Below are 15242 nucleotides of genomic sequence, written 5' to 3' on the forward strand. Positions count from 1 at the left end.
CTCCAATACATCTGTTAGTCTTAAAGGTGCCACAGGACTCTCTGTTGCTTTTTAAATAATAGCTGGGTTTCAAAAGTGCTCAGCACACAGCAGCTTGCAAGATGACACTTAGAAATGTTATTATTTATTTACATGTTTTACCCGTAGCACCTAGAAGCCAGGGCCCCAGTATACTAGGCACTGTAGAGACATATAACAAAGAGAGAGCCCCTGCCCCAAACAGTGGTAATTTAAGTGATAGCTAAATAAATAAGTTTGGAAATGTGCTGAAATCTTTTGAAAATCTTGCCCTGATTGTGGGTGCTGAACCATTTTGACAATCTGGCTCTTAAGGTTTTTTACCATTTACTATTGCTAAAATAGTGCTACACCCTGTTCTAGGTTACAGCTATACAACCCCATTCAGCACATTCATTTTACCCAGATACAACCAGGGGAAGAATTTGGCTGGTAGCTTCTAAAAGTACTTTGATTTGGGATCCTTCAGGTACTGTATAAATGTACAACATGATTATTATAATCAAACAAAAACAATAAGCAGAGGGTATTACACAAACAATGAAAATGGATCTGGAGGCATCTTGCCATTAATGGCTGCCTGACCAGGTGATCTCTCTCTCTCTTAAAAGTAAACTGTGTGGTATGTCTTCATGTGCCCCATGGGGCTTTTTGTTCTCAGAAGCAATAATTAAGTTATAGGCTTATTTCTCTATACAGTTCTCCTCCTTGTCTGCTTATTAATTCAGAGAAATGCCTAGGAGCAAGCTGATGAAGCGAGGTAGATTTGAATGTGAGACATCGTTGTCAGAGAGGAGGAGAGGAAATAACCTTTTTTTTTTTTCCCCTGCCACCAGGCTGTTTAACTTGCTATAAATTATCGAGAACTGTTAGTAAATTAGTATGCCACCTGGGATGGGCTGTGGGATTATTGTGTGATTTCTATTTACTTTTCTGGAATGGGCTGCAGTCTCAGATGAGTGCTTCTTTCAGGAAACTCACTTGAATAAAAGACAAAAGGCCATTTTTTCTGGGCATAAATTACACTGAGTTTTTAATTAACTTTTAATTACATGAAAGAGGCTCTTCATAACTCTCAATTTTTTTTGTTTTATGACTCAGCCTTTCTGGCTGCTCTTTAGTCCAGGCTCCACACAGCAGGTTGTGTTGTACTACAGTTATTTTGAAAGTAGTCACAAAGATTTTTTTAACAGTGTTACCCAAACACTTGATAGCGAAGCCAGTAAAACATCCTGCACTTTTAAGCAGTGGCTAACTGTAGTCTGGGACTGTAGTGAATTAAAATATGAGAGGAGGACAAGCCGGAGAGATATACGAGAAAGGCATTTATAAACATAAGAAAACCGTCTTTGATGTATCCAGCAGTGGTGATAATATTAACAGGTATAAAGTCTGTTTATAAAGAAGCAAAGTCTGGAACAACTTGAAGAGTGGAAAAGTAATTTTGAGGATGCTCCAAAATGGAGATGGGCAGGTAATACTCAACCCTAATTTCATATAGTGTTTGAAAATTAAGTTCATAGGGATAATTCATGTGTCCTGGGCGCAGGGCCAATTCCAACAATGGAGCAAAGCCTGCTGCAGCAGGGGACCAATGGATTTTGAGGCCCCTTCCTATCAGGGACAGGCTGACATGGAGTGACGATCATGCTGCAATAACAGGTGGTGAGGAGTACAGTCTGTGACAGGTTGATAATATTTGTAATATGCTCAACAAATCTTATAGAATTAAGATAAATTGTATGGAATTAAGTTAAATCTTACTGAATTAAGGTTAACACCTTTGGAGTTAATGTTATTAGAAATGCAAATGTTTATGTACTATTGTGAGATTGTATGGAATTGCTTTAGCAGGAAGACAAGATTTATGCAATCCTTGGAAGGCATTAGGAACTTCCAAAAGTCATTTTGGAACAATACGTATTAAATGGATTCCCTAGGAAATATTTTTGGGTGATGGGAATGCAAATTCTCCCCTCCGAAGCCAACCCTTTGAAGATATGTGCTGGGGGGAGGGACCCATTGTGCATACATTACATGCTTCTGGAAACCCTGATTTGCTTAAAGAGGAAACTGAACATGTTATGAATGTGCTTGTTCTGAGCTGAAGCTCTGATGAACTTGAAGCCACTAGGGAGGGATGTTGAAAGATTATTCTTGCCAGAGCCCATGTGAGAATTGGGATAAATCCTGGCAAGCTTATAAGCATGCATGCAGGTTCTTTGATTCGTTTTAATATGTTTCCTCTGTAACACTTTTTTCCCTTAAGAATGAAGTAGACTTGCCTAGAAAACTCTGTATGGTAACTTATATTTGTAACAATCACTCTATCCGTTTCTGAAGAGAAATCAAGCAGGTGTGTTTTGACAGGCTGTCTTTGCTGGGAAATAGGCAGGGAAAGTAGGGAACCTCCCAGGATCTCCACCCGAGAGAGGCAACAGCTGGGCAGCTGGAAGCCTAAGAATGGGTGCCCTTGCTGGGCTACTGAGGGGAGATACAGGTGCAGCTGCCCTGAACTGTGACACAAACTAATTTGTGCTAGTTTAAAACTCTCTATTCCTTTCTTTATAGGTTCTTATACTATGCTCATCACTGTAGCTATCTGAGCACCTTCCAGTAATTCATTAAAACCTGCATCTTGTTAAGGGGTTAGACTAGATGACGCTTGCAGTCCCTTCTAGCCCCATGGTTCTATGATTCTATGATTAAGCCTTGCGACTAACGTTGGCCATATGTTTTTTCTCTTGGCCTCTCCGTAGGGGGAGAAGTGTGTGAGAGATGCGGTGGTTTGTTTTGGAAGGTTTATCGTGCACACGTGCACACACGCAGAGCTATCTGTGTTAGAAAATGGAAGTTCAAAGAAGTGTGCCTGGCACTTACACCAAAAGTTGTGAGGCTTGTGAAGGTCCTTTTCCTGTCATAATTAATTCCACAGTCTCAGGCTGGCCCCTGAGAAAGTGCCATCTCCTGCACATACAAGCTTTTCCCGTTACTGTAGAAAATGCCATTGTGCCAATGGAATGGAGTTATTAACCACAGTCTCCATCCTGGAGCTTTCGTCAATCTTTTAGCTATTCTGGGCCCAGGCCCTTATGTGCCTTGAAGATGAGGACTGAGCCCTTGAACTTGATTGAGTAGTCTGTGGGAAACTAGCATAGAGTGCTGAGGACAGGTTTGATGTGCTCATGGTAGCCTGTGTTACTGTGGAGACACACTGTAATGTTCTTTATTGGTTGTAGTTTCCTAAGGGCTGAAGGCTTCATGCCCAAATATATTGCATTCCTGTAGTCCAGTCAAGAGGTGAAAAAAGAGATGAATAACTGAGGCCAGGTAATTGTTTGCCAGGATGGCAGGGAGTTTTCTAGCCAACTGGAGATGGTATAAAGATTACTTGTGAGTGCCACTATGTGAGAGCTTAGCATGAGAAATCCAGGAACACCACTAAACTGTGGACTGAAGTGACCAATTATGTGTGCCTTCAATCAAAGGAAATTGCACCAAGGCTGCAAACTCTTTCAAATGTTTTCCTCTGCCTCTCAGTATAACCTCTGTCTTGCTTGCATTCAGCTTCAGCCAGCTGGTCTTCATCCACGCGCTGATCTTATCCAAACACTGGTAATGGTATATGGTCATATGTGTTGAAAGATAAGTAGAGCTGTATCATCTGCATATTGCTAGCACTTGAGTCCATGTTGTCTGACCTGTTCACTTAGTGGCTGCATGTAGGTGTTGAATAGCACTAGTGAGAGAGAACAGATCATTATGGGACTCCATAAGAGGGCGGTCTAGTGGTGGAGGTGCAGTTTCCTATCACCACTCATAGAGGGTGTCCCTCTGGGAAGGACTCATTCCATTTTAGCACATTACCCTGTCTCTCTGCCACCACTCTTAAATGTTGATGGTCAAGGCTAGTGCACAGTTATCAATGATTCACCAGATCCTTGACACACTGTGCTGTGGATGGTAACAGGCTTTGGAATTAGGTGGAGGACATGAATTTTTGTAGTTAAATCAGAATCTATGGTGATTCATTATTAAGCTTTTGATGCACATTTTATTTTAGATTAAATAAAACTGCACAAGAAAGAACAAAAACTAAAGTCCATGAGAGAGTATGGTGTGCGCCTCCTCTGTGATATGCTGCATGATCTCCGCCGTACAAAACTTCAGTTACCTTCTGCAAATGGCAGACTCTTAGAAGTTTTAAGGTGAAATATAGAGAAAATAAAATCATATGTTACAAGGCTGCCTACATGCAAATAAGAACTTGAGTTTCTAGGGGATTCAGAATATCTCCCTATTTATTGTTGCCCTTTCTAGGGAATACTTCAAGTTGTCCTCTTACTGTTTAACAGGAAAATTTCTTCAATTGTTCCCCTAATTTCTTACACAGGCTCATGGTCCCTATACCCTCCAAATTCAAGACTTGAGAGCACACAATCAAATGATTTTGCAGATGACACTGCTGGCATGGAGGGACATTTGCCATGCTGTTAGGCATCCTAGGAAAAAAGGGGGTTTTCCTGATAGAAGTCTTTGACCTGAGCTGTGCCTGGTGAATAATTTGCGGTACCCGATGCCTGTCAGGAATCACTTAACGCTGTTGTTGGTCTAAGGAAAAAAAAACAGTTGCTAAGAGTGGGCTGAGCTCTACTTGCATCTTAGAAATGAGAGCATGTCAATCTGAAAACAAAAGGAAAGAGAGAACTTGTAAAACGAAATCCTGCAAATTAAAGTTGAGAGGTGAATGTTTGACGGAACACCTGGGCAGTTTCCAAACATGGGAACAGTGCTGGAGCACAGCAGCAAATCACTAAACGAGGTGGCTTATTTTTATCCTTTGACTAACATAGGCTTTTATAAGACTGTTTGTTTGGGTCAAAGGTGAAGATATGCAATTCCCTGTTCCTTTTTATACTGGGCTTGTGTGTGCCAGCACAATAGCTGATTTCAACAAGAGATGTGCACATCTGCATATCTGAGATTAAAAGTCAGCCTTGGATTGAATAAGGCTCCTCTCCCTCCCCCCACCTTAAAGTTAACTGTAAGACACCAATAGTACCAGGCAATATCCAAATCTTAGCTATAAACATCAGTACAGGAGATTGAAATTAAATGGCCTGTGCTATATAGGCAGTCCAATGATCTAATGATCCCTTTTGGCCTAAAAGCTGTGAATCACTGAAGGGGTTAACAAAAATCACCTTCTTGCAAAGTAACTTTGAATGATAAAAGCAAATAATGCTAGGTGTGAACCCTGATTAATAGTTACTTCCATATGAGCCACAGTTGCTTGTCTTAGTTTAGTTTTTCACTAAGAGGATTGGTCAGGTTAGGGTGTAATGTGAAAAAATTCTGGGGGTGTCCCTTGCCCCACATTGCTCTGTCAATGTGTATTAGCACTTGTCTGTATCTGTTTTGGTACTTCCACTCCCTCCATTCCTGTCATATCTGAGTGCCTTGCAAGCGTTAATTAAGTCATTCTCATAAATTCGAGAAATATTTTCTAAAGATGGGAAAATAAGCCCCAGAGAGATTAAGTGACTTGTCTAAGGTCGCACAGGAAAGTTGTGGCAGAGCCAGGAACTCAGCCTATCTCCTGAATTTCAGCTTAGTGCATTAACCACATAACCATGCTTCATCCTCAGTCCTAGTCTAGAGGAACCAACTCTATGATCTGTGGGCCTGATTCCAGTCCCATTGAAGAACATGGCAAAGCTCCCATTTACTTTAATGATGCAGTGTCAGGCTCTGTATTAAGGCTGATGGCTGATGTTTTCAGACCTTTGTATAGCTTTCTCACTTAAAGGAATTTAACAAATAAATCAATCACTTGAATTTTCTTTTCTTGTTGCTGCCATACCTCTTAGCTGAATGTGTTAAAACTTGTGCATGCCAAAACAAGGTCCTGAAATCTTCCTTGCTACCTCCATTAGCAGTCCCCTCACTCCCAAGTACACAAAGCTCTGGAATTTCAAAACAAAATTATTTAAAAAAAAACCCAATCTAACTAGAGATGGTTGGAAACTTTTTACCAAAACAAAATAAAATTAAAAAAATGGAGTAAGGGGATTTGTTTCTTGTTTTTCTATTTGCTTGATTTTTTTTTTTTTGCATTAAAATGTGGCCCAAAATAAGAAATCATATCTAGGATATTGTGTTTAGAGTGGGAAAAATACATCCCTTAGCTATGATGGCATATATATCTGAGATAGGGAGCCTCACCCTAGAATAGCCAATAGCCCAGTGGTTGGGGCACTCACTAGGAGGTCAGACATCCAAGTTCAAGTCCCTGCTCTGCCTAATTCAGAGCAGGGACTTGAACCTGGGTCTCCCACATCCCAGGTGAATGGCTAATGAATACTTAATTATTTATACAAATTGAAACACCTCCAACAGGAGTGTGCTGTCACTTTCATTTTCTCTCTCTCTCTCTATTTCTCTCTTCCGACCCTGAACCTCAACACTGATACGTTTACATAAAATATTTCTGTTTTGAGGAAATAGCATTTTTTGGTTGAAAAAATTGACAAAACTTGTTTGTGACCAGCTCTAAGCAATACCACCTGATCTGAACACAGAAAGAATCAGAACAGTGAGTTATCTTGGCAGATTTGTAGGTTTTCTAAAAACCTACCTTTATAAAAAGTGGGCACTGCAAAGCTGCACAAGCCTGAATCCTGATCTAAAAGACATGCTCTAGGAATTATTTTGGAGTTCTCTGGCCTGTGTTAGATGGGAGGTCAGACTAACTGATCACCACAGTCCTTTCTGGCCTTGCAATCTATGAAAGGTTTGCTATTTACAGTTCCGCTAGAATCCGAGACAGAAGCACTGAATGCTGTTAAATGTAAAAGCTCTATTCTCCAGTGAAGTCCTTTCTTTATTAATGAGATTCAGCCTGATGGGACCAAAAATTACTTTAAAAGACATTTCCTTTTTGTTCTTCGGGGGCTTTTTTTCCAGTACATTTGGACTGGATATCAAAGATGAGGGAAATATTTCACTAGAAAGAGCTTTTATAATTAAGCTTTGTAGCCTACATAAGTGAGATGTAACTTAATTCAAGTGGAAATTAATAATTATATTTCCAAGGCATGCTTTTGGTGCCCCAATAAATCACACAATCAGCTGTGCATTACATGGTACGGGCTTACATCATCTCTTTCCTTAAGGTGCGTATGTTACCCTATATTTTAGAGGAGAAGGGCTGTGTAATCTTTAGCAAGAGCTAGAGTTAGACCATCATATAGGTTCTTATAGGAGTAGGTGCTTACTGAAGTGCTCTCAGAACCCCAGTCAGGTTTCTTCCCAGTTCCAGCTTCCTTTTTTGTACTTTTCTGTACATTTCAGGAGAGAGCTGGTCCTAGAATCCAAATATGTGAGCAAATAAAATGTATGAGACTGGCTTTTTCTAGTGTTTCTAGTGTATAGTGACCACATAGGTGGTGGGGCAGGTAGGAGAAAGGGCGTCTATAACAGAAATGCATGTACTTAGGACACATCACAAAGCTCAAATGTTTATAAAACATAAAATAAATACATTAGATTTCCCCAAGCAGCCTGGCAAGGAGAAGAGGAGAATCCTCCTGAAGCTCACTCCAGGATATTTCAGTGAGAGTTAATTGTATTCTGTGAAGATGAAGTGAAAATATGGTCCCCAGCTGGGAGAGCAAAAACAATTGGTTCCCCAGCATAAAGACACTGTTCTTTGTTCAATACCCATATGCTAAATATTTAGCCATGGAAACTGCCTTTCTTTCCTTCCTGTCTTCTCTCTATTCATTGCATGCTAAACTAATTATTGCTATTCCTTCAATTCCCCTTAGAGTAGGGGTAGTCAATAGGTGGACTGCAGGCCAAATCCGGACTGCCAGGTGCTTTTGAACAGACACCAAAATCTTTTTATATACTAATTATTGTTATTTTTCTTTATTGTTTTTCTCTGGAGTCTGGACCTGGACTATACCTTGAACAAGAAATGTGGACCTTGAAAAAAAAATTGACTACCCCGCCTTAGAGTCTAGTGCTGTGTTTGCTGCCAACAAATTTAAGGCCCGAAAGTGGAGATTGTTTGTTCTGTCCTTTCATTAGATTAAGACACAATATGCAGTCATTTGTTCTGCATGCAGTATCCTGCTTGGAAAACACTGTTGTTGTGCTTTGTGATGCCCTGAGGCAGAAAATATATGCATTCTTAACTGGAGAGGAGGGGGAGAAGGTGGGATCTGTAAAGCAACTTCTTGAATTCTAATAATGTGCAAAAAACCCAAACTTAAAAGATTGATGTCTGCCCACTCCATCTGGGAAATCATAACCAATTGTGGAGATGTTAGGTCTTCTTAAAGACCTGGGTGGAAAGACTATCCAATTTAGTTCTTGCATTTTAAAGGAAACCAGCTGAGAGAGAGATGTATATTTTACCCCACGTAACAGGATGATTTAAGATTTTGCTGTTTTTAGATACATAAATTATACACCCAATACACTAGATGGTCCCTTCACTCACACAGCTTCCAGTAGCCATGCCAGTGTTTGACCTTGAAGAGAACCACAGGACTGCTCTGTTTTTCTTCTACCCCTGTTTACATTGCAGTGTCTTAGAGTACCATAACATGATGCTGTAGAAATGCACAAGTTTAGTCCAACACTGATACCCATGTAAAATGAAGTTAATTATCTTACACCTTTACAGTCTAAATATGGCTTCTCTATACTGTAATAAAACACAGTGGCTGGCCCAAGTCACTTGCAGGACTTGGGCTGTGGAGCTGTAGAATTGCAGTGTAGTCAGTTAGGCTTGGGCTGGAGGCCAAGCCCCGGGACCCCACGAATGGAGAGGGTCCTGGAGCTCAGGCCTCAGTCTCAGAGCAGTTTTATCAGTTGGCAGCCCATGCCAACTGATACAGGCCAGCCACACGTGTTGTATTGCAGTGTAGACATCCCATAAGGCCCAAAAACACTTACACAGAGTGCTTAAAGTTAAGAATGTGCTTGCATGCCCTGCTGGGTTGACTGGGTGTGCCAGCTTAGATGTTCATTCTCTCTCCAGCACACTTCATGTGCTACCATTCTAGCTGGTTACCAGCTCATGTTAACATCTTGAGCCCTGTAAGGTTCATTGCGCATCACAAGTGTCTAGCACGGTGTTGATACTAAATAATAAATAGCCCAGCTAGTAGTGTCGGATTCAGAATGATTAACTAAACTGCTCTACACGGTTTCTATTAGCCCTACGAGGAGTGTTTCAAATGGCCTTTGATTTTTTGTCCTGATTTTATGTAAGTCCAGTAGATTTCTCAGGGGCACTTCTTAACAGTCCCACCTTACATAATTGCCATTCCCTATTTACAGTTCACTTGGAAATCAGCCACTCTTCTGGAATGATCTCCTGAGATTTATCTGTGATACTTAAACATTTGCAAGAGGCCCCTCAAGAAAACATAAAAAGCACTATAGAACTGTAAATCGGAGCTCTAGAAGAAGCTATGAACAACTAGAGTGTAACAATAACACAGTATCGAGGAATATAAATATGGGGCGGGGGTTCGAGTACATGTGGGCACTTACTAAATTCAGTAAACAAACACGAGCAAGTTTTCTAGCTCTTGTTAATGTAAAACAACTGATACAAATGCATTAATAACATTAGGGTTTGTGAAGGGTGATTTAGGGACAGCCACAGGAGAAAACCTGCAAGATAAAACTTGTACTTTCAAGGCATTTTATTCCTCTCTCTGCTTGGAATTATCTTGGGTTGATTCTTAAGATATTGTTTTTCACCAGTATGGGAGTAAGGGGTCCATAACTCATTTCAGCTGTGCCACTCATGAGTTATCAGGTCTTTCATACCGTCTGAGATAAAAATCATAACCCATGGCAGTCCATTTTGTGTGTTTTATGAATGCCCTCTGAGAAACAACATCTCATTTACAATTGGAGCCTGGAGCGAGAGTAATTTCTGCATCAACTGAGCACATCTAATAACACATAAATAATGTAAATTGTAAAAACAACAAAAATAGACAGGTTAGTTACTTACGTTTGAAAAATGTTGAGAATGTGGCTGCAGTGCTGATGAACTGTTAACCACTGTCCGGAAATCTGTATTTTGTTTAGAAGAACAGTTAGTTCCAAAACTCAATGAGTATGGTATGTGAAGCACATTAATCAGCAGTTTTAAGCTATGTCATCACTAAGGGCTGGATCCTTCAGAGTATTGAGCACTCTTGCCCCAATCCAAGGCACTTAATCTGTGCTTAACTTTGTCCATGTCCCGTTAATGGAAATTAATTTACCTCAGTGGTACAGCTCATAAGTTTAGGCACATTCTTAAATGCTTTGCTATATTGAAGCCAGAGTGCTCAGCACTTTGCAGGATCGAATCCTAATAGCCACATCCTCCGACTTCAGTGGGGGTTCACTTTAATGGAAAAACTTCAATAGGGCTTGAAGATGGTCAGCACCTCACAGGCAGCATTCAGCATCTTATTAGGAAGGGTCTGAAATATTTAAAATATTTAAAAAGAGCGTTGCTTTTAAGCTTAGTTTATAACACAAAAGAATATTAGTTATTTTAATTTTAGAATATTTGAGGTTTTGTTTTTATAAAACTGTATGAATCAAGTGCTCTCTCTCCCTTGCTTCCAACAGAAATCTCTATTATTGCAAGACCATAGATAATGCCTATGATCATTCCCCATGTTACTTAACTATTCCCTTTTTTGAGTATTGTGAGAGGTAATATAAAATCAGTGCTGGAATTAAAGCTAAGAACAATTGCTGATGTTATACAGATGTTATGGGATTACTCATGTCCTATGTATTTTTGTTTGGTGTGTTGTTGTTTTTTAGACCTGCTAATTAAGATAAACTTTTATATTGAGTTCAGATTTTGAATGGAGCCATGTTTTGTTCTGCTAGAAGTCCTAGAAACACTTTCTCAAAGTATCTCCAAGTATAGTGCAAGTGAAACATTTTTTACTGAAGTCTAGCTAAAAATGCCATCTGGAAACCCACTATGGTTCATTTAAAGTAGTAGATAGCAGTAGTTGTAGTAGCAAGATGTTGCATTAGTCTTCCACAGTTCAATGGGACTACTCTGTGCCTAAAGTGAGGCATATATGTTAAATTTTTCTGGGATCAGGGTTTACATTTGCTAGTTCTACGAATGCAACATCCTGCTACTACTACTACCCACTACTTCCAATGAACTAGAGGGTTTGCAGATGGCATTTTTGCCCCAGAGCGTGTGTGTGTGATGGCTGGCAGTATGAATTTGGAGACATTTGGTCCAATTTCTGAGAATTTGATGATTACTACAGTTATGTTCAGACTGGAAGCATTTTATCTACCTATCACACTGTTGGCCCTTTGTAATCATAAAATTATTAAGATAAAAATAAGAGAAGGGGTAATATTAAGAGGTCCAACACTTTTTTATTTACTGTGTTTTGACCTGTAGAAATGCTAATGAACTATTTTTATAGCTTATTTTTCGATCATATGCTTTTCTTCTCTTTTTCTGTTGGGAGGCAGGCAGGGTGTGTGTGTGCGTGCGTGTGTGTGTGTGTGTGTGTCTTTTTGTTAATTTAAGGCTGCCAGGTGCTGGGACCAAATCCAGGATAATCTCCAGCTCCTCCTTTCTCCCACAAAAGCCATTGTTGACAGGGCCCTGTGGGGCCCGATTTCAATACCCGGTGGCAGTCCATGGCTTCAGCGGCACTTTGTGGTGGGGGGGTCCGCTCTGGGTCTTCCGCGGCACCGAAGGACCCCCTGCTGCCGAAATGCCGCCGAAGACCCCCAGAGCGGACCCCATGCCGCCGAAGATCCCCGGAGCAGGGCCCTCTTAGGCAAGGGGCCCGATTCCGGGGAATCGGGTGAATCGGCTTAAAGTTGGCCCTGATTGTTGACACCATACTGCACGTTGGCTAGATGTAGGGAAGGGAAGTGGGGAGGCCTGTGGTAACTCCATCTTAGGCTGATCATTAGAGGCCTGATTCAAAGCCCAGGGAAGTCAGTGGGAGTCTTTCCGCAGACTTCAGTGGGCTTTGAATCAGGTGTTACATCATCAGCCAGAAATGGGTGCTGAAGTACAGTATGTAGAACCCTCACCCTGGTCCCTGTTCAGCACTCTTTACTATATTGACTAACACCATTGATTTCAGTGGGAGTTTTGACCTAAGAAAAGAGTGTTTAAAAAGCACCTTTAGAACAATTAGATCAGAGTCCATTAGCTTTTCAAAGCATTGTACAGACATTAAGTCATCATCACAATATTCTCGGGAGGTAAGTAAAGGCATATTATCATTCTGACTGGATAGCTGGGGAAACTGAGGAAAGTTAACCAACGTGCCTGAGGTCACACAGTGAATCTTTGACAAAACAGGGAATAGTTCTCAGAAATTCCTGCGTCTCAGCCTTAAAATGAACCCACTAAGGAATGCCTTTCTTCTAATATCCAACCACAGTATAGTTTAAAAAACAAAGCACTTCATCAGTACAGCTCAGTTCATCCTGCCTCTTGTGTGTGGAAGGTTCTTCCCCTGCATCTCCCTATTTTTCTTAACACCCCCCCCCCCCCCGACTCTCAGATCTGGTAGATATATGCTGTGTTTTAACCTAGGTAAAAATGATGTCTTAGCAAACAAAGACTGACATAGCTACTGAAAACTGCTGTTGTATGATGGATGCGTCACAGTGACTGGACTGTGCTGTGCAGTGACTGAATAACAAGCACCCTTCTGATGAGGTGCATCTTCCGTGGCTATTAACAGAACTTGAGCCATAAATAATTATTAGTAGTAAATTAATCAATCAGTCTTTGTTATTCACTCCTCCGGGTCTTCTGCTCAAATGCAATCCTGCAGTTGGACATGTGCCAGTGCAGAGACCTGGGCATGACACTGTAAACTTTCTGAGGGAGGGCCTATCTGTTTTCTGTTTTTTTGCAGCACTGTGCTGTGCTCTTGTCACTTTATGTTGTACAGGAGCAGCCCACTGTATGTGGGACCAACTGGATTTTCCCAGTGGCTTTCACTTGGGCTTAATTGATCTTCTGCTATTTGTTGGTGATATGGGCAATATCACTACCAAGTAAATTTTGCTTCTATATTTCTTTTTCACAGTCTTCTCCCTGAAAGTAATGGTAACAAAACACAGGAGTCTAAATCCTTTATTATACATCTTTTACTACATATGGAGGACCCCACCAAATTCATGGCCATGAAAAACGCGCCATGGACCGTGAAATCTGGTTTTCCCCCCTTCCCCCCCCCCCCAATGAAATCTGGCCTTTTGTGCGCTTTTACCCTATACCATATAGATTTCATGGGGGAGACCAGCATTTCTCAAATTGGGGGTCCTGACCCAAAAGGGAATTGCAGGGGGTTGCAAGGTTATTTTAGGGGAGTTATGGTATTGCCACCCTGACTTCTGTGCTGCCTTCAGAGCTGGGCAGCAGCAGAAGTGCAGAAGTAAGGGTAGCAGTACCACAACCCCCCCTACAATAACTCTGTGACACCCCCCCACACACACACATACACACAACTCCTTTTTCGGTCAGGAGCTCTACAATTACAATACCATGAAATTTCAGGTTTAAATGGCTGAAATTATGAAATTTATGATTTTTAAAATCCTATGACCATGAAATGGACCGTGAATTTGGTAGGGCCCTATACATATGCAAGAAATTATGTTACTACTTTTCACTTACATTATAGCTCTCTCTCTCTCTCTCTCTCTTTTTTTTTTTTTTTTTTTTTGCTGCACTCCAAGACAGTGACACAAGTCTATACTTTATCTCAATAGCTTGCCTGACAGTTTAAATGACAGGCTCTCTCTTTGGAACACTCACATAACTCCAATTAATGCTAATGTGAGTTATGCATGCACATTAAGAGATGAATACACACCTAAGTGTCTTTGTTGCTTATTTAGATGCCATAAGGTTAAGAGGAAAAGTCAGAGATAATTTAATAGAGTTTTATAGTTTCACTGAGAAATAGTGGAGGATTCCAAAGGGAATGATGAAAAGCTATAAAAAAGTTATGAAAAGCTTAATTGAAGTTTAGAAGTGATTAAAATCTATTCTGGTTTCTGGGTCCAAAGCCATTCAAGCAAGTAGTTATTCATTTTGAGCTAAAACCATCAGCAATCACTATTTGATTCTGCTCTCCTGACAGTATGGCCCAGTTACATTCATGAAGCAGTCACAAGATCTTTCGCTAAGGGGAAGATCTGTTGCTACTTGTCCCACTTAAAAAAAAATCAAAACTTGTTATGGAAAGTGCCTGATGAGTGTGTAATATTTTATCTGGAATATCACCCTCGATAAACTGTCATGAGGTACATGTGAGTCTTTATGTATCAGTGGACTGGGTGTGTGTGTGTGTGTGTGTGTGTGTGTAAAAGCAGAAGATAGTACTTCTGGTCTTTTTGGATAAGAGCATGAGAGACAAATATTGTACATACTACTCAACTAAGGACCTTGGGGAAATCATTCCTTCCTACACTATCTATGAAGGGTGCAGAGAACTCTTTCAAACATGGTATTACCAGCAGTTGCAATTGTATTAGATGTCTCCTGATATTTGGTGTTTTTTATGAAGTCCAGTTCCTGGAGGCAAGTTATTTGGTGAGAATCTCAGCTTTCATTTAAAAACCTTTGAAGCCTCAAGCCCTCATTGTTCTGTAAAAAAGCTGTAGCCTGCTTCCTGATTTTTGGACACTTGGGGTTGGCAATGTTGCAAATTACCAAAAGTCGTGGATGGATAGAAATTGAGCCTAAGTGGCATCATGCCCTCACTCTTTCAACCCTGTAGAAGTCCCTTCATGTGACCTCTGTGTCATGTGGGCCTCATAGGTTTTGTGCTATGTTTGTGGAGCCAAACAAGAGTCTGTCTATATGTCATAATTCCTACACAAATACCTGGGCTTATGCCCAGGGGAACTGATGTTTCCCCTGTTAACGTTTAACTCTTCTAGATATTTCTCCAGGAATATAATGGGGAATGGTACTAATAGCTAGGCCTTGCTAACCCAGCCTTACCCCTCCGTGGATTGTTTGAGATTTGCCAGATTTCCCATCAGATTTTGGGACAGTTGTTTGGAACAACAATCCCTATGCATACCATGGATGACCAAATTTAGAATTACCCTTTTAACTTTGGCCCTCCAACATCTTTTTTACATAGACGCATAATCTGTCTGATTTGTTATTG

General features: G+C 40.7%; 1 protein-coding gene across 3 annotated transcripts in view; it reads left to right on the plus strand.

Annotated features, from left to right (window-relative positions):
* SORCS2 (sortilin related VPS10 domain containing receptor 2) overlaps positions 1-15242 on the plus strand; it is an 810911-nt gene that overhangs the window by 652266 nt on the left and 143403 nt on the right. Inside the window, exon 1 of one of the 3 annotated variants that reach the window (XM_034770962.1) lies at positions 1286-1492. The exons of the other annotated variants lie outside the window; for them this stretch is intronic. Within the exon in view, the coding sequence (XP_034626853.1) occupies positions 1469-1492 (24 nt within the window). The 5' untranslated portion in view covers positions 1286-1468. Of the gene's footprint in view, positions 1-1285; positions 1493-15242 lie in introns of those variants that run through there. 3 annotated transcript variants of the gene reach the window in all.

This window comes from Trachemys scripta, chromosome 5, assembly GCF_013100865.1.
Source record: "Trachemys scripta elegans isolate TJP31775 chromosome 5, CAS_Tse_1.0, whole genome shotgun sequence".
NCBI classification, from domain to species: domain Eukaryota; kingdom Metazoa; phylum Chordata; order Testudines; family Emydidae; genus Trachemys; species Trachemys scripta.